The following is a 19,667-nucleotide window of genomic DNA, read 5'->3' on the forward strand; positions in this document are numbered from 1 at the left end:
ATCATTAGAAGTACCTGCACAAAGCTGAACACCCCAACTCCGCTGCTACTCTGTTTGTAGTACTGGGCACAAGGCTGCAGTACAAGCACAGCACACTGCTGCTCCTCTCCAGCGTGCGATACAGCCCCGTAATTCCTTTGCTGGCTACAGCAGAGCAGGAGCCTGGTTGCTGGGCAGGAGGAACAGCTAGAAGAAGCTGCCACATATTAAACAAGCCTTTGAGCCAATTTTGCTGTTGCGCGAGCAGAAAAATCAAAGTGTTTAGCACTTATGGCTTAAAATTTTTATGTCGGTGCCCTGTAAATCCTGTAAATCCACAGTGTGGAAAACTTGCGTTCAGCATTTCAGAGAACTCTTGCAACGCGCACAGTTGTAGCCTCCCAGTCTTCTAAGCTTACTTCAGAAACAGGTAAAAGTCAATACATAATTTAAGCCAGTCACCACCACCGGAAACCTAAGTTCCCAGCATCACCCTCCCTGCAAACTAGAATCTAGCAGGGGCCAGAGAAACCAGAGAGCGTTCAGCATTGCTTACAAAAGCAAAGCACTCCTACGTCTACCCTAATATTGCCTCTCACAAAAGCGAGTCGAGGTTTGAGCAACGCTGCAGGTTCAGCCGAACCATGGGAAAGCAGAGGGTTACAAGCGATTGCTTGAACAGAAGATAAAGAGCTCCCTGTTACAGTCTCTGTTCTTGCCCCACACAAGTCAGCTGGCAGAATTATACTGCTGGGAACTATTTTAGAGCTAAAAAGGCCTACATTCTGCCATCTTCTGTAAAATAAGCACACTCGTTTTCAACAATGAGATATCAGATCATCTATAGGTAGGGATAACTTTCTTCAGATCTATTTATCAGTTTCCTCTCGGTCCTGTTACAGCTAAGAAACCCATGAACATACAGCATACGCCTTTCACACTCAGCAACAATCAAAGGCAAGTGGAGGGAAAAAAACCACCTCCTTTCCTACAGACCACTTCCTTCATGTGGTTTGTAAGAGGTCTTTTCTTTAAATATCATCTATTTAAGACTTTTCAGATTATTTCTTTGATGTTAATAACGCACAGGACAGTAAACCACTCCGCACAGCAAGCTTCTGTCTGCATTCTCCACCACACTTTGTCCTTGGAATGTATTTAGACAGGCTAAGGAAAAATACACCAAACACTTCAGATACTAATTAAGCAGCTTAATTGGTTGTGCCACTAACAACTTCCTTCAGCATTAAGTGATGAAGCGAACCCTGATATTTAATTTGCTGAAGAGGCACGCTGTTGTTATTCATAGTCTCTGCGTAGTTACACCAGAAACTGTCTTGAGGTCCGAAGTACATACCCACATTCATAGTCCAAAATTAACTCACCTGCTAATTTTCATTTTGACCTAGAATGCAGCAAGCACCTTCACGGTGCTGAGAGCCTCTGAAGCACGCCAGAATGTTCAAAATACTTACTCTAAAGCACACACATCAAATTAAGCAGGACTTTTATTTTTCTTCGCAGTACAATCAGAAGAGCTCCATTTTACAGACACTACTTCAGCAAATGATTTTTGTTTAGTTCACCTCTATCCCTTGATTCATACTGCACAGACAACGCTCCCAATCCAAATGGTTCAAGCGTTGAGGTATTTTGCGTGGTGCTTGATGTGGTCATTAATAAATGTAGCAATAAAAAAATAGCTGTGATCGTAACCCTAGAAAAGAAGAAGAACAAAGAAATCAGCAGATATATATAGTTCATGATAGAGCAACCATGCTAAGCTCTCTTCTAGGAAAGTTAAGGACTCTTCTGGTTTGATCTGTTTTAAGAAATCAAAAATACCTCTATTACATATAAAAACTGTATAAAGGATACCTAACTAACAGGTTAAGTATGAACACTAGGAAGCTAAACAAACAGAATGTACCTTAACCTGCCCTGATCTGGGCATGTAAATTAGAGACAGATTAACAGCAAGCATCAGCTGCAGAGCAAGATGCAATTTGAAAGAACAGTTCCCCTCAGTGGCATTGCCCTACTGGTTAAACAAAGGTATAAGGAGATCACAGCCCACATCTGAATCACTGCTCTGGCACTACACTAAAATGACATGTAAACCTCTGAGCTACTCCACTTTGTCAGCGCTAACTAGGTCTTTTGGTGTAGGGCTTAAGATAAATCAGAGAGGACAACCCCTCATTCTTCACGGCTCGGCCCCTCACTGGGTCTGGCTTGAAGCTGTCAGTAACTCACCAAGACCCCAGTGCTCTCAGGACAGTGCTGTGCTGGGTCACTGCACTATAGGAAAGAGCAGTCCCTCCACCTGGGTCTTCAAATGAATCTAAGATTTCAAGAGGTTCCACACTTTTCCTGATTTACACAAACACATGCAAACTAAATCCGAAAGTTTTATGCTAAACACAATACCCACAGTACAGATAAGGAATCCAGCAAATGTACATCTGTCACTTTGTTGTCCAGTGATTGTGACACTTATTAAAAAATCATTAACGCCGCCTCTTCAGCTGAGCACCAGCAGCTTGAGTTGCCATCAACGGAACAGCTTGTTGAAACTAAAATCATGACCCCCACCTAGTGGTGAAATGCAGCTGAATCTGACGGACATTGCACTCCTTAAGGGATGATGTTAAGGAAAAACGTCACCTCTTATCCTCTTCCTCACTTGGCCAGGGACAGACTCACAGGTAAGTGACAGCATGCCCCATTAAGAGACACTCTCTTCACTACCTGCCCCATAGACCCAAAAATCACAAAGCAACAACCCAATAATGAAGGATCGCAGAAGCAACTTGCCTGCTGCAATCTAAAGACTACTGGGATTTTCCTCTCTGTGCAGGCAGCAATGAAGTTATCAGGCAATAACTGGCCCGCTGATAGGAACTGGTCATCTTTGCCTTGATCAATCAAGATGTCCAAGTGAGAATCGGGATAGGACTTCACAAGTTGTGTAGCATCATATGCCTGCAGGAATAAAAGAGAAACAACATTCAGTTACTTACGTTAGACTGGGTCAAATTTGCTGACTGCAAGAAAAGGATGGCATATATAGAGTACTGGGTGGTACTGATCAGGACACCAAATTGCGCTTTGAAAAAGCAAAAAAACAGGAAAACAACCAAAAAGTTATACCCATGTTTTAAAAAGGTCAAATGGTATGATCTAAGTAATTACCAAGTTGGCAGTTTGACATCATTTCTGGACCAAACAGAACATCCAGTCCAGGGCTAAATTCATACACAGTCAAAGAACAGCAATATAATCTAGTACCGATTCACATGCTTGTACAGAAACTAGGTCCTGCCAAAATAACTTGGTATCTTGATGTAACTATTTTGGCAGCTAAAGGTAAAAACTCTAGTGTAACACATGGGAATTTTAAGCAGAAATATAGAGATAAGGCGTTGTATATAGAATAGAATAGACTATTTCAGATGGAAGGGACATACGACGATCATCTAGTCCAACTGCCTGACCAATTCAGGGCTCACCAAACGTTAAAGCATGTTGTTGAGGGCATTGTCCAAATGCCTCTTAAATGCTGACAGGCCTGGGGCATCAACCACCTCTCTAGGAAGCTTGTTCCAGTGTTTTACCACCCTCTCGGTAAAGAAATGCCTTCTCATGTCCAGTCTATACCTCCCCTGGAGCAGCTTTGAACCGTGCCCACGCATCCTGTCACTGAATCTCAGGGAGAAGAGCTCAGCACCTCCCTCTCCACTTCCCCTCCTCAAGAAGCTGCAGAGGGAAATGAGGTCGGCCCTCAGCCTCCTTCTCTTCAAATCAAAGAAGCCCAAAGTCAGACACTCCTCACAGGGCATTCCTTCCAAGCCTTTCACCAGCTTTGTTGCCCTCCTCTGGACCTTCACATCCTTCTGAAATTGCGGGGCCCTGAACTGCCCACAGTATTCAAGGTGAGGCTGCACCAATACTGAATACAGCACGATAATCACCTCTTTTGACCACTGGTTATGCTGTGTTTGATGCACCCCAGGATGCAGTTTGCCCTCTTGGCTGCCAGGGCACACTGCTGACTCCTGTTGAACCTTCAGCCAACCAGCACCCCCAGACCTGTTTCTGCAGGGCTGCGCTCCAGCCATTCCTCTCCCAATTTATACTTGTGCCCAGCATAACTCTGTCCCAGGTGCAGAATCTGACATCTGACTTGTTAAATTTCACCCCATTAATCATAGCCCAATGTTCCAATCTATCTAGATCCCTCTGCAAGGCCTCTTGTCCCTCAAGAAAGCCAACAGCACCTCCCAGTTTGGTATCATCATCAAACTTGCTAATGGTGCATTCAACTCCTGCATCCAGATTGTTGATAAATATATTGAACAGGACTGGCTCTAGAACTGAACCCTCAGGAACAACGCTGGTGAAATCTGTGCCAAAGGCCCATCTAAGTCTAGGCCCCATGCCTGCTGTTGATCTACTGGACTGGGTTTACAGACAAGCTCCAAAGCACTTTTTTTTTTTTTTTTGGCAAAATAAATTTATATTATGTTAAGTGTAAGCAAATTTGTTAAATATACAAACTACTCTATTTACAGTTGTGAAAGCAGTTAGTGCTCTCCATTCCTGTAATGTTTTAATCAGACCTGGATGTCTTCCTAAGAGGTATTTTAATCCAATTTACAAGGGATTTAACTGCAAACTTGTGTTTATTTATAAGGAAATAGGAGTACCTGGTCACAATGATCCCTTCTAACTGAATTCTAGGGATACAGTGCAATGCTTACGCTGAGATCACAAACACTGAAGGACTGCCCAAAACAACGCAGCAACACGCACACAAAAATTTTTATATCTTAGCCACTCATATGCAACCACTTATATTTAAAAATTACAGCCATAGAGCTAAAACCTAACTTTGTCTGGTTTAATCCCCTTCTACGTGATACCAACTTCCAAGTATCCAGTGGGCTCCTCTGCTAGCTGCCTCCAGCAGACTGCTCCTGCAGATGCCATGAGGCTTATCACTCTCTGAACAGTTTGTAGTGGTCTCACTTTCCAGGCTACTATAAAAAACAGCTGTTTTGTGTACTGAGAACTGAGTTTTTGAGAGCCAGGCCATAGCCTAACTCTCTTGTAAACTGCTCGCTGCTTTCATGTGTTAGAGAAAGTCTCAGAGTGCTCGTAATTCTTCTTAGCCCAGATTTTAAGATCTTCATAAAACAGGAAGGAATTTAGTCAATTTGATGAGAGCCTTCTATCTCATGACATTTGTTATAAGCACCATCAGGCAACAGCAAGTCATACCCACCAGAAACATACAACATTTATCCATGCTTAGGGGTGCAGTAAAACAGCTTTACTAGCTCAGGGGGGACCCCAGAGCTTTGTTCCAGACTCCTGCTGCAATATGTCTACAGATCACTCATTCATGCGTTACTAAAGGACTGCGAGTTGCAACACGTACCTCCCATTTGCTTACATCTGATCCCAGATATCCACCGAGGGCTTTCTTCCCCCACTGACACTGAATAGGGTTGCAGATAGGAGCAAATGCCGATACAGACTGTCCAGAAAGAAAGCAAAAAAAAAAAAAGTATGAATTAAGAAAAGTGATTTCTGCTAACTACCAAGCAAACTAAAAGCCTTTTCAAAAATTTTTTTCAAGTTACTGCCAGAACCCATGACTCCTCCACCAAACCTCTGAGCTAGGTCCCCTAATCATTATCCTCCTTCCCTCTTATTTATTCTTTCTAGCCCCACAGTTTTGCTTTCCTTTTTGCACATCAGCCAAGCTACAAAAGGCAGGGCTAGACACCCCGTTCCTCTCCCTGTTGGGAGATGTTGGTTTAAACTCCCTTAATCAGCAGAGAAGAATCTCAAGTCTACCGTTGGATCAGCATGGTCAGAGTACGGGACCATTTCATCTCCCACTGGATTTTGGCAGAGCTTAACAGAACCCTGAGGCATGGGGCTGCTCAGACCGGCTAAGCGTGCAACAGTCTCTCATGAATTGAGGTACCTCCAGGATCAGGGGTCAAGAAAAGTGCATTTCAGATCACAACTCCAGATACTGCTGTCAGAAGTCCAAGCCCTATTCTTACATTCCTCTTTTGGATTTGGCCTTGGGACATCAATATTGCCACTCGTATGTCTTGCAAGAAATAGCAACAAATTATCTGAGCCACTGCCAGTTCTCCTAGATTTTGTTATTTTCAATTTAATGTTTAATTATTTTAGATAATACAGTTAACAGTTAAGTGGCAACAGTGAAAATAGAAATTTCTGAACTACTGGCTCCAAAAGATAAAAAGGAGAGATAAAAATAAAGCTTTATCTTACATTCAACTCTCTCTTACAATGCCAAGCTAATGACACTGAGCAAATGTTACGCTATTTTCAAAAATGCAGTTCCATTTTTGCAGCAGCTGACTACAAAGTGCAGGGCCAGGACAGCCCATGAAAGGACTGATCCACAAAGATGGAGCCCCTCATCTCTCAATCACCAATGCCTGATTCTCCCCGAGAAATGCATTTTACACAAGTGTATCTCCAACAAGAACAACAAAATTTCTCTCAACCCTCATGAGTATAAAGGAAAGTCAAATCAGTTCCAGCATGTTTGATTTAGGTTCAAGTAGAATACAAATGAACACAACTTCAGGTAGCTCAATACTCCAAAAATCAATCTTTTAGGAAAGCTGACATGCAAATCTCAGGGCAGGGGCAATGTCCTACAGATACCACTTGTGTGAAGTTCAGGTTCTTACAGTTATGCTTGCTATTAGCTGGAGTTAATAGACTCCGTAGTAAATTATAAGCAAACACACATATAATGGTGATGAAAAGGTTTGCTGGTAATAAAAGCTCCACAATGAACAAGACAAGATTTGAAAAGATATAGCAAATCACACAACTCCAGATCTAGAAAGACCCTGTTAATATTTAAACATAACAATTGGTTTGAAAGAGTTGTAGCATCATCCAAAAGAAACGGAACTTTTCTTAACTTTTAAAATTTGCCAATTTTTTTTAATTGCAGTGATATTCATATTCCACAATTCCGGCAATTTTCCATATCCTAATACTTAGTTATCAATGAACTGCTACAACTAAAACTATTTATATATTTAATGCATTTAATGCTATAACAAAACTTGATGTTATGTTTTCTTTCTTCACTTCTATAGAAATCTGTATAAGCCTTAGTATACCTCATATAAACTGTATTGTATCTTACTTTGTACTTTCCAGGATTCTTCAGAGCAAGAATAAGAGCTCCATGACCTCCCATGGAATGCCCAAAAATAGACATTCGTTCAGGGTCAGTTGGAAAATTGGCATTTATTAGTTTAGGCAGCTGTAAAGGAACAACAGTGGGAAAAAAATGTTAAAGCAACTCGAGTACGTTTAGACAAAAACATACACAAATAACTAGTGCATTTCAATGCCAGGAAGCCACTGAAACCAAAGGCACATCTTTGGTTCTAGCCTGGCATTTAAAATCATGGCCTAAAAGCAATCTGAACAGGACTGCAAAAACAAAAGGAAACAATTCATCTGATAATAAGTAACTCAAAGTATCTCTATAGAAATCTATCACAACCTGTAACACAAGATGTGGGAATAAATACACAGTCTCATTTTAATAGATACATAAATATGTGCTCCTGTAAGTGACCAGAATGGCAAACTGGACACTCACCTTTCCAATATATATTTCTAGGGCATGTAGCAATAGGATGAGGGGGAATGGCTTTAAACTGGAAAAGGGCAGGTTCAGATTGAACATTAGGAAGAAGTTTTTCACTTTGAGGGTGGTAAGGCACTGGAACAGGTTGCCCAGAGAGGTTGTTGAGGCCCCATCCCGGGAGGTGTTCAAGGCCAGGCTGGACGTGGCCTTGGGCAACCTGGTCTAGTGGGAGGTGTTCCTGCCTATGGCAGGGGGGTTGGAACTTGATGATCTTCAAGGTCTTTTCCAACCTAAACCATTCTATGATTCTATGATTTCAAGGATTTCCTTTTGCACTCAGTGAAAAAACAACAAAAAAAAAACACCCAAACCACCACCCCACTGTCCTAAGACAGACAGTGAAAACAGTCTAAATGAGCAATACAACTGAAGTACTGGTGCAGTGAAATGCAGTGGGTTGCTCCAGGAGCAGCAAAGCAAAGATTTTATAAGAGCAGAGATTAAACAACTAATGAATCAAGATTAGAAATGTAGGCCAACCCTGTGTCATCTCCAGCAGGAAAGCAGAATCAAAGAGTTCCTGCTCAAGCCCAGCCAGGGGTTATTACCTCTGTGCTGATGTTCTCTACCTCCTCAGTTCTATCGCCGTAACAGGGTATCTAAGGGCCTAACAAGTGGGTAAATCCAATCACTGAAATAACCGAGGATTAAAAAAAGAAATAAATAATTTTTATAAAAGAGGAGAGCAAGAAAACAACCAACAATCTATATGCTATCAAGCAAGCTTTGGTTCTAGGAACAGAGAGCATGACTGAACCGTACCCCTTCCACAAGAACCCAGCAGCACAGTTACCTCATCCTTTATGTAGGAATACATCCTATAGTTTGTTTTCCAAGGATCTTCAGTGGCATCCACATAAAAACCAGCACCAGTACCAAAATCCCAGCTTTCATCTTCTCCTTCAATATTGCAGCCACCTACCATGAAAATTCTTTCTGTAGTTACTGTGTTTCCTTTACTAGATTTTCAGAATTGGAAAACCTACCATACAAATCAGAGACCTGGGACACGAGTTCTTCAATCAACATGTCTCTACCCTTCCAACTAGAAGACAATTCAGGTTTTTATTCATTACTACAGTGTTTTCAAGCCTTATTTCAACAACAGTTTCAAAATGCCACTTACATATTACCTACAGATGTATCCAACTTCTAACTTGTTTCAGTATCCTTCCTAAATAAACATATCATACAGATGTCTCCTAAAATAATACTCTAAAGCTTTGTCCAATTTACCCAGAGACTTATTCAAAAGTTGGCACTTGTTAATTGGTGCTGTCAGCTTAGTTCAGTTATTAGACCTCATCCCATCAAGTACAAGAAATTATGTGAGAAACAGAAATTGTAGAAAATTTTCTTTCCCCCAGAAGGACAGAACTATGTATCACCAAATGGTGTGTCCATACCAGTTTACGTGCTTCAAATAATGTCTGCTACACCTCCCTTTTTAGGTTTCAACAGCATAATAACACTTACTATCCCTATGATTTTTGAAGTATATAATTCTACCTTTTCTGCAATTTGTTTCATTGCTCCCACCTATAACTCCCCATAAAACTGAAGTAATTTCTTCCTTGAATAACTGCAGGGTTGTATCCTCTTTTCCAAGGCTACACTTTCAAACTAAATTTGCAGATGTCTCCTTGAAAGTCAATACATCCCATCCAGTCCTCTCTTATTCTCCCTTTGATTAGCATGTGATTTACCAGCCTGGTTTGCAGAACAGAATGTAATACTTCAAGGTATATGGGACAGAAAATAACAGCCTCCCTTTCTCCAAAGTGTTCCTCGTTTCTACAATCCAAAATTACATGGGCTTTCAGCACTGTCAGATTACGCTGCAAACCCATGCGTAATTTGACAGTCCCTGACAATTTGTGCAGAAATACCTGCCACCCTGTCACAGTGCAAAATCAGACTTTTGCAAGGATCAAAGTTGAGTTTGCTCCAGTGACATGCCCTTGAACACTGTGTGATTTTCTAACTTAACAGTCCAGCAGTCACAGGGATTGGAGGTGCTTACACAACATGTTGGATGTAAAAAGTCTGCTACCTTCTGTCCCTCAGAGACGGATACAAACTCAGACAAGTCCTGCCAAGCAATGAAGGCAACGCTAATTCTGCTAAAAGAAACTTGAGGAAAACCCTGAAAAAAGAAATTTGAAAAGGAACCTGCAAAATGCTACTCAGCACGCCCACCTGGAAAAGCAAACCCCTACGAAGAAGGAAAAGTAAAGTCTATCAGGGCCTGACAGAGGATCTGTAATGACAGGTATTTCAGGTTTCATGCAGTCTTTTTCCCCATCCGGATACATCTTCTAGCTCCTGGAAGGTAATTCTCATGTAGTCGTAACTACACAGCTAAAAAGCATATATTAGCCTTTTATCTACATAGCCTCAGATTTGTTAATTTGTGATCACATTTGAACTGCTCTTCACTTACTTCTCCAGACAGCTCAAAGAGATTTAAGAACATTTGGGGTCTCTAAGCTAAAATCTAAGAGTATAATACGAAACACCTACTGAAATTCATCTAAACAGCAGAGCAATCCCGATCATTTATTACACTAAAATGCTGCAAAGAGTGTTTTAAAAGAAAACAGACAAAGCAATAAGCTAGGCAAATGCAGTTTCACATTGATAGAGACAACTTACACAGGCAACACCAAAAACAAGTCCCAGTATGATTACTCAAGGGTAATTCTAATCCTCACATAATGTGTGTAATGCAAAGGCTAGTTGCCCATCTCTGGTCTGCAACAGATAGCAACAATGAAGTGTAAAGTTCATTAATATACAAGTCTTGCTCTTCTGTCCCTCTTCTTCATTAGAAACATTCAATTTCTGTTCTTTGACCCTATGCAACTTCAAAACCTAGATGTGAAAAATATTTTCTGGAAAGAACACCACTTCATTCCCCTATTACCTGTGTTCAGATCTGACTCACTAAAGATTGGGAAATATTAGAAAACGGCCACCGTCATATACAGCATTCATGAGACCTTAGCAGAATCCAGCAAATACTAAACATAATACAATGAATGCCCAAAAGACCGTATTTCCAGTAATTGCATCTCCACCATTTTCAGGTTTCCCATACTAGACATAAGCTCAGCTTCATACAAATAACAGCACATCATTTAAAAAAGCCATTTATCAGGAGCTTGTTGCAGCTGCCGGGGGAAAGGTTTTCTGGTTTGCTTTCCTAAGTATTGGAATCCTCTGGAGACATGACAGGCTTAGAAGACAGAATACAATACAGAGAAAACATTACATCTTTGCGTGACAACGCAGTTCTGCAGATTTTTTAAAGCCTCAGCAACAAGCCACAAAGCGCAGGCAAGTATCTCTGATAACACACGCCTCTCGTTTTCATTTTCTTCCCTTTCCTGCTTTGCACTGAAATAAATGGCCCTTTTGTTCTAGTTTTAATGCCATGACAATAAAAGAGTTTCAAACGTCAAACCTTCACTACCATGTTATCAAGAATATAGACAATATAATCTAGCAAACAATGCATATATAGAGAGGTGAGGTCATTCTGACTCAGGTGGACAACACACTTTGTAGCAAACCGCAGCACTCCATTCTGTGAGGATAAAGACAACTGTTATCTGTTAAAACTTACGTGGGCTTGTGTCTGGTGCGACTACAATAATGCCATGTTCAGCTGCAGCTTGATGAAAACCAGCTTTTGTTATAAAATTCTGTTCTGTGCAAGTTAACCCTAGAGAAATAAAAATATCTTTGGTTACACATTGCTCAGAGCACACTAGTCTCAAAAACCTTTGTGACAGAAAAGGTTTTGAAAAATAAGAGCAATTCACATCTCCATAAACACGCAAAAGATTTTTACTAGATTCAACAATACTTAATAATCCACAGAAACTGACAGAGTTGCGCTTTCACATCTAGTCACACTAACATTTGACCAAACAATTGACTCCATTGACTACAGACACTGTTGCTAAGGTTAACATTAACTTCTGACATCTAACCCCGCAACTACATTTTTCTCCCTACCGCCATTTCAGCTGTTTGTGTTACAGAATTATGCAAGTGGTCTGTCAAATCCTACATTCTTTAGACAGGATGAAGGCCTGTAAGTGCTCTGGCTCCAAACCCCATGGCAATCCGTACCTTTTGTACTGCAGCAAGCCCAACTGAACTCCAATTACAAATAAATAATACTGCATACCAGTATTTCAATTTTTCTTTACTGTGCCATTTGAGAGGAGTTAATGATTCTAGTTTTCTCTGAGGACAAGTCACAAATAACCTAATTTGACTGGATACACTAGCCAAGACAGCATGGTAAATGTGCCGCACAACTCAAAGCTCTTCAGACAATTTTGATGCATTTTTACCCAGCACACTGTCATTCTACAAATCAAACCTACTAGCTATTTTGTAAAATGAATACATACAAGGAATATAGTTTCCACACTACCAGTTAATTCTCCAACTTTCTAAACACAAGAGTCAATAAAGCCATTCAAAAAATTACAGAACAGACAGGGCTTCTGCTTTTCATTTTGAATAATAGGAAAAAAAAAAGAAAAAGATTTAATTAATTAATCCTAGAGCCAACATAAATTTTGAAAGCAATGCCTTAACATTATTTATGCACTTTTGGTGCAAGACCCAGCTCTGAGGGAGATGACAGGAATAGGGTAGAGGAACAAAGCCAGGATAACTGGGAACATATGTTTGTCCATACAGTCTCATCCCAGCTTGCCTTACACCCAGCAAGACAGCAGCTGAATAGGGCAAAGCAGGAGCTGGAGAGATGAATAAACAATGCTGTGGATGAGACAACTTCATTCCTGCCACACAACCCTCTTCAGCCCCTGGCCCTTTCTGATCCCCCAGTGTTACCTCACTCTAGATGTGCTGGCACCAAAGCAGTGAACAGCACCTCCCTTTCCAAGTTCACTAGTTGCCAGTTCCAAGTTCACCAGTTCACCAGCACTCAGAATAAGGTGGGGTCCAGAGGACAAATCTCCTGGCTCCCATGGGCTAGATTTTGCCTCCCATCCTGCTAGCTGAAGCAGTCTGTCATAGACAAAGGGAAGCAGGAGGTGCGAAAACGGGAAGGCCTTTGAGGGGAATCTTTAAATATGTATGTTTTAGAACAAAAAGTATGTAGATTTTAGAAAAAAAAGGGTAGAACATTTTGAACACTGGGCATTTTAGAACACAATCTCATATGCTACCCACTGAGGCCGGCTGCATCCAGCTTTATCACAATACACTCGAAGTAAATGCATATTCCAGAAGACTTTTGTAGAATGAAAGAGCTTCCACTGTAGTACCTCTACATTAGGTTTTCAGTAACCAGAGCGCAGTAGCTTAAACATGCTTATCTTTTTTAAGTTACTAAAATTCATGTTACTTACCCGAGAGCCAATACAACACAGGACACTTTCCAGTTTCTGCTTTTGGAGGCAAGTAGATTCCAAATTTCATTTTGCATTTTAGCTCTGCACTGTATTAATAAAATACTCTTTGTTATCACCACTACTTAATTAATAAGGTCACAAACATTAAAAAAAGAACATTGAATCAATGCATTTTGTTCAAAGAGAGATTTGGTCAGTGAATTATGACAACTAAGTCAAATAAAATGAAAAGCAACTTTTAAACTCGGCCTTAGCCCCCTAAATTGACAACAGCTAACCTTCCTACTTTGTTTTGAATATACTTAAAACAGACACTTACAAACAAGCACATTTTTGCAGTGCTACTAACTGGGAACAGTTTGAAAATTGAATTTTGAACCCCATCAATATTTAAATTGAGCTTTCTCTATTAAATTGGAAAGTAATTTTTACTGAAGAACACATCCACATGACTTGCAGAATATAAACTGCACGGCATGCCCCAGCAAGAGGTTTTCAATCTGCTAAATCTCCAGACTAACCAATTGCCTAGTTAATACCAAAGCCTAAAATTGTCAATAAAAGCTTATCTGAGCATAACTAATGATTTTTTTTCTTTGGATCAGAAATGAAAAAAAGCAAATGTTTTTCTGTTTGCCTTCATCAAACAAGAATCTGTATCTACCGTGTCTGTCTGCTCACAGCATTTTTTAGGAGTGCGTAGAAGTGAAATATCCAGTGAGTGGAACTTTGTACACACAGTGGTTCTCTGGGCTGCAAAAAGGACAAGCCAAAGTAACAGACCTTCATTTTCAAAGGTAAAAATACTGGCTTCCCACCTCAGATCTGCAGCACTAAGTATACTAGACAAGTTAAACATTAACACAGAAATATAAGAACACAGCCAAAGCAGCAGCAGACAGCATTCCTTACTGAAATATGGGTATTAGTGAGAACACACTATCTTCCTGCAGACTGAGAACACTGACAACAACGATAGTATGGATTTGCTGCTCCATGCTAAATATCTAGGTTGCTTTTGTAGTGTTTACCTGTCATGTTCAAACACCTTCTGGAAACCCTCATAGCATTTGTTGCTGGAAACCTGTTTCAGTGCCATGGCTTTATGTGCAAAAAAAAAAAAAGGAACAAGTTAAATTTGAAAATAAGACATTCCTGGACTTACAGTGAGTTATGAGACCATAAAAGTTGAATACAATTTAGAACACCTTTGTTTAATGTCAGTTTTTCAGAAGAAAGAATCTCCTCCAAACACCTTCCGATCTTTCTTTAACTTTCTATTTCCCCATAGAAATGGAGGGGAGAGGTAACTGAATTCTTGAGAGCAGAGCTGACAAAGCCTTCTTGCTTTCCTACAGACCCACATCTCCAACCACCTTTACCTCTGCAGTAACCATAGCTTGCTCTCATGTGCTGTGGTTAGCCTGGAGCTGCCTGTGATGAGTGGCCAGGCTGCCTCTTGCACAATGACCATGCAGGAGAGAAATCTATCCCACCTTTCTTTCTCCGTGCGTGCCAGTATCCAGCCACTAATTACCACATCTTTGACGGAAATTAACTAACTTGTTCTAAAGGTCTGGGGGATGGCTGAAAGATAGGCCTCACAGAGAAGCAGAAGGCTTACTTTCATGGGAAAGAAACAGTATGAAAAAATACAAGCAAGGAAACAGTCATGGGAGTTTTAAAACAGCCAGTAGCACACTCATAGCAAACTTGCTGAGGAAACCGGGGAAAGATGACACAACTGGAGATGCTGTTGTTGAGCTTGGTAAGGCCAACTAGGCAGCTGAACGGGGAAGAGGCCTGAAGGGTCAGCACACAAGCAAAATCCTGAGGAGAAACCAGGTAACATCAGAGCAGGTAGCAAAATGCCAAAACGAAAACGCTTCCTCCCTCATACCTGTGCACTCCTATGGTGCACGCACCACCGACAGCCCTCAGGGCCTGTTCATTGTCTTCCACCACCCCCGAAGGGCTGCAGTCGAGTGGCGTCCACGCAGAAGCGCTTTACGCCCACCCCGACGGCAGCATCAAGCCAGGGCCCGCTGGAGCAGCAGGCAGGGCCCGCCGGCCGCCCACCGGCCCCGGCTCCACTTCGGCCTCCCTCCCTGCACTAAATTTCCACACAACCGCTCCTTCCCGCCGCACCAAAGCGCTCTCCTGCGCCTCCCTCTGCACCCTCTCGCCCTCGGAGGCAGCCATCCCTCCCGCTCGGCCCGCCCGCTGGCTGGGCCCGAGGGCCCGCAGGGGCCCGCCACCGCCGCCCCGCTCTCCTCCGCAGCGAGGCCCCGGCCCGGCCCGGCCCGGCCCGGCCCGGCCCGGCCCAGCCCGGCTGCGCGCCGCCGCTCTCCCCGCCCCGAGCGTCCCGCCCCGGTGCCGGCTCTGCGCCCCACTTTCCCCGCTCCCTTACCGCGGAGAAGCGGCGGGGCCGAGCGGCGGACGGCGTGGGCGAGGGGCGGCCCCTCTGCGGGCGCGGCCTCCCGCCGCCCCGCCCGCGACAGGGCCCTCCGGCGGCGGCTTCCCGCCCGTCATGGCGGCTGCTGGGCCGAGGCCTGCGCCGAGCTCGAATCCGCGTCCCCGGGGGAGGGTTGGGGGGGGGGGGTGTGTGTCTGCCGTGTCTGTGGGGGCTGGGGGTGCTGCTCTCCTCCTCCTCAGGCGCTTCTCCAGCTCTGCCACCCAGGGCTGCCTGCGGCCATGGTACCTTCATGCCCCAGTGCTGCGCAGGCCACCTTCCCGGCTGCGAAGAAGAAAATGTTGAGCTGTAAAATGAAGAGAGAAATAAAAAGTTAATCCAGTGAGTCCAATAGCAGTGAACTATTCGAAGCAGCAAGTATTTGTGTTGGCGTTATTTTCCCTTGGCCACCAAGACCTCAAGGGGCAAAAAGGTTGCTTGAAGCGGCCTGAACTTGGGCCACCACATCATTGAAGTGTTTTACCTCTTCTCAGTGTTTCAGCGTTCTTCGTAGCAGCTGCCATCTGACAGACCCCTGATTTTATAATAAAACCAAATTCTAGTTTAGATAGTTTTTGTCATGTCACCTCACTTTCGAGATCACAGAGGAAAGAAGGTACTTGGTAGTGCTTTCATCTTATTCATAACCCAAATTCTTCCCACTTCCTGCTCTTAAAGGGTCTTTTTTTTTTTTCAATTTGCAATTAAACTTACCCCAAAAAGTGGCCTCAGCAAAACTCTCCCCCTCTTTTTAGTCTCGTAGCATGTACTGCATTAGCAGCAACTATTTTTGCCCATAACATTTTGCAGTCTGATCATTGGTACTTTGCCAATGTGACAATAATTCATGTCTATTTTTAATCCCTAATTCTAGCGATGTGCAGTACTTTCTTTCCCGCACTACTTTCTACTGTTCCTCAGCAGATCTGTTTGGACTGCAGCTGCTGGACCCTGGATCTGGGCCACCCATCCTGCATTCCAGCCAGAGCAGCATTCCCTATCCTGTCTCACTAGCTGGATGTAGCTGGTACAAATAGTCTGTCTCGGAGCTATTTAAACTTTCTTCTCTCAGTTTTTCTTTTGGAAGATATATTTTGCCATTAAGCAAATTAAAGTGTGCTTCTTCACTAGTATTTCTCAAACACTCTTCAGGTTGTTCCTTCCATCTCTATCTGTGTGTGTTTTGTAGCCCTCTTAATGTCCTATCCTCACTAGCAAGATATTGCCCAGTTAGTTTGTTATTTGATCTAAACTTTAGCCAGTCTGTTTTCTTTCTTGTATATCCAGTCAGCTGTCATTACACACATCTCGTTTTCCATGGTATCTGCAATTATTTTTAGCTATTTCTCTCTCTTGTCAGTACACAATCTGCGCTTCCTTTTCAAGTCCCTTAGATAACCTCTGTCCAGTTTGCTCTCATTTCAGTGACATATTCAGAAGGATCCAACTGGCAGCATGCTGATGAGTCTACCTGGCCTCCCCACGTCTCCACAACATTGAGATAAAAGCAGCATTTTGTGTGTCTTTTCAATCAAAAATGACTAAAGTAAGTGCATAGGTAAATAACGTGAGAGCTGTGTCGCAGCCCTCCAGAGGGCTGTTCTCATGGCACACAGCTGAGTGTGTGTTGTATGTAAGAACGTGTGAAGTGGAAAAGATGCCAGGACACCGTTGAGGACAGTGTAAGGTAGAGGGAGCCAAGTTGGTGCAGTCTATTCTGTGCTGTGGTATGGATATTTTTAGTATCTTTGGCTATGCACATTTGTTTAACCATACTGCCATTTCTGTATCCTTTGAGACAGCGTCTGCAGCTCTCACCAGTGAATTCCTTTTGGTATCATTCTGCACATCATTTCAGATTATCTATAAAAAAACAGATGTGAAATGGGATTCCTGTCCCTTCATCATCAAATGGCTTCTCCTTATATGGTGCAGGATGGCAAACAGTAGAAACAAGGATATTAAAAAGAAAAGAATGGCGGGTACTCACTTTGGAAAATCTCAGGGATTATGTACTGTTACCTCACCTATTTATCATTGTATTGCAAGTACAATACATGCTTCTCCAACATACTTTCTGTATGTTCCCCTTACACAGACAGTAGTTTCAGCCACTTTATCACTGAGCTAACCCAGTGGCGAGATACAATTTCAGATCATCTGTCTTAACATTTATTCTGGCATTTATAAGGATGGCTTTGTATTCTGTCAGAAAAGTTTTTGCCTTTTCAGCACGTTTTCAGAATCCTTTCTGTACTTGGGAAAACATACCATTAGCTTCAACCCACTGAAACACTGTAAAGCTGTAAAGCTTCCAGTGAGAAACTACCACATTGTAAGCAAGCAACCTGTATGTCTTAAGCATATAGTACCAAATTCTTCCTTTCCCATTTTCTTTTCAGTAAGTACTGTCCTTCCCTCAGCCATGCATCTGGGTACACGCTTTTCCAATGTTTTTGTTGCTGTAGTCTGAATTAAGGATGGTAGTTGCTAACTTCTTTTACCTAATAACTGTGGATTCTGCCTCCTGCTAGTGCTTTTCAGTCTTTTTCTCAACTTTTTGTATGTGATTTCATCTTTACTCTGCTTATTCAGACCACTGAATTCACGCTTCACTGTCTACTTTGCCAGGAGATTATTTGTATGTTGTTCTTTTCTGTAAACAGCTTTTCCAGTGTTCTTTACAGTAATTGTTCATAACTTAGTCATTTATGATTCTAATGTTATCTTCGTGTAAATTGTCTTTGTCTTATACCATGCTATGGTCATTTCCAAGCAATATATATGGCCGGTAACATTATTATCCCTCAGTACATTTCATGCTGACTGTATTGTCACAATGTGCTTCAAGTCTTTAGCTTTTCAGGGGAGAGGCTTTACACAGGGAGAAGGAGAATTTTCTGTCCCTTTATTGTTATTGATTTATTTTTCTATTTCCCCTTCTTTACCACATCTATCTATCTTACCTTTTGACTCAGATGGAAGTTAGATCTTCCAAAGTTTCTTTTATTTTCTTTCCTTCCATACTGCCAAGATTTCACCTGGCTGCAACTTGTCATGTCATTAGCTGCTGTCAGTTCAAGGCAGTTCTTTACTTTTTCTGCAATTTGCCTCAGGTGGTTCTTAACCAACAAAACCAATGTCAGAGGCTAGAGACTACACACCCTCACTTATTTTATCTGCCTACATTGAGTTTTTTTCCTCTTTGCTGCATTTCTTGCTTTCGTTATTTCCTTTTTGTTCATTAGAGACTGTGTCATTTGAGTCTGTAGGTCTTTTGGGGAAACAGTGTTGTCCTTTGGTCTTGCTTGCACTGGAATGCAAGTTACAGTGGTGTCAATGCTAGCTGTCTCCTCTTTTTGTGTTCATAGAATCATGGAGTGGTTTTGGTTGGAAGGGACCTCAAAGATCAGCTAGTTCCACTCACCCTGCCATCAACAAGGACACCTCCCACTAGATCCGTTTGCTTAAAGCCCCATCCAGCCTGGCCTTGAACACCTCCAGGGATGAGGCCTCCACAACTTCCCTGGGCAGTGTGTTCCAGTGCCTCACCACCCTCATAGTGAAATATTTCTTCCTGATATCTAATCTAAACCTGCCCTCTTCCAGTTTGAAGCCATTCCCCCTCATCTTATCACTACATGCCCCTGTAAAAATTCCCTCTCCAGGCTTCTCTTCTCCAGGTTGAACAGCCCCAACTCTCTCGCTCAGCCTGTCTTTATAGGAGAGGTGCTCCAGCCCTCTGAGCATCTTTGTGGCCCTCCTCTGGACCCACTCCAACAGCGCCGTGTCCTTACGTTGAGGGCTCCAATGTGAGAGCTGGACGCAGTATTCCAGGTGGGATTCTTGACAAGTTTTCTAATTCCATAGGAAAAAATATCCAGTCTGTAATAAGAAGCTAATTTGATTAAACAGATTAGGAAATGGAAAAGTTTCCCTGAGAAGCTTTGTGACTTTGTCTTTGGTCAAGTTACACAATCTCCTTTGTGGCCAGAGATGATTTCTAGATCAGCAGTTGTCTTTCGTCATTCTGATTATTTAATTTGGCCATATGTTGTATTGGTGTTTCTGCAGCACTGCACTGGTGATCTGGAACAGCCTCAAT

General features: G+C 42.3%; 1 protein-coding gene across 2 annotated transcripts; it reads right to left on the bottom strand.

The window, feature by feature from the left end:
• Window positions 1–1,469: 1,469 nt before the first annotated feature.
• On the bottom strand, window positions 1,470–15,565 carry ESD (esterase D). 2 transcript variants are annotated; one of them, XM_082492547.1, is made up of 9 exons: window positions 15,521–15,565; window positions 14,142–14,211; window positions 13,108–13,196; window positions 11,337–11,435; window positions 8,502–8,626; window positions 7,196–7,315; window positions 5,423–5,521; window positions 2,797–2,964; window positions 1,470–1,696 (listed from the first exon to the last, which is right to left on the bottom strand). In XM_082492547.1, exons 2-9 carry the CDS (start codon window positions 14,207–14,209, stop codon window positions 1,616–1,618), a joined length of 849 nt encoding a protein of 282 aa, XP_082348673.1. In that variant the 5' UTR covers window positions 14,210–14,211; window positions 15,521–15,565; the 3' UTR covers window positions 1,470–1,615. The 2 variants fall into 2 exon arrangements, with proteins under 2 accessions (XP_082348673.1, XP_082348674.1); XM_082492548.1 differs by lacking the exon at window positions 15,521–15,565 and adding an exon at window positions 14,607–14,623.
• Window positions 15,566–19,667: the final 4,102 nt, after the last annotated feature.

This window comes from Vanellus vanellus (genome assembly GCF_965231255.1).
Source record: "Vanellus vanellus genome assembly, chromosome: 1".
Lineage (NCBI taxonomy): Eukaryota > Metazoa > Chordata > Aves > Charadriiformes > Charadriidae > Vanellus > Vanellus vanellus.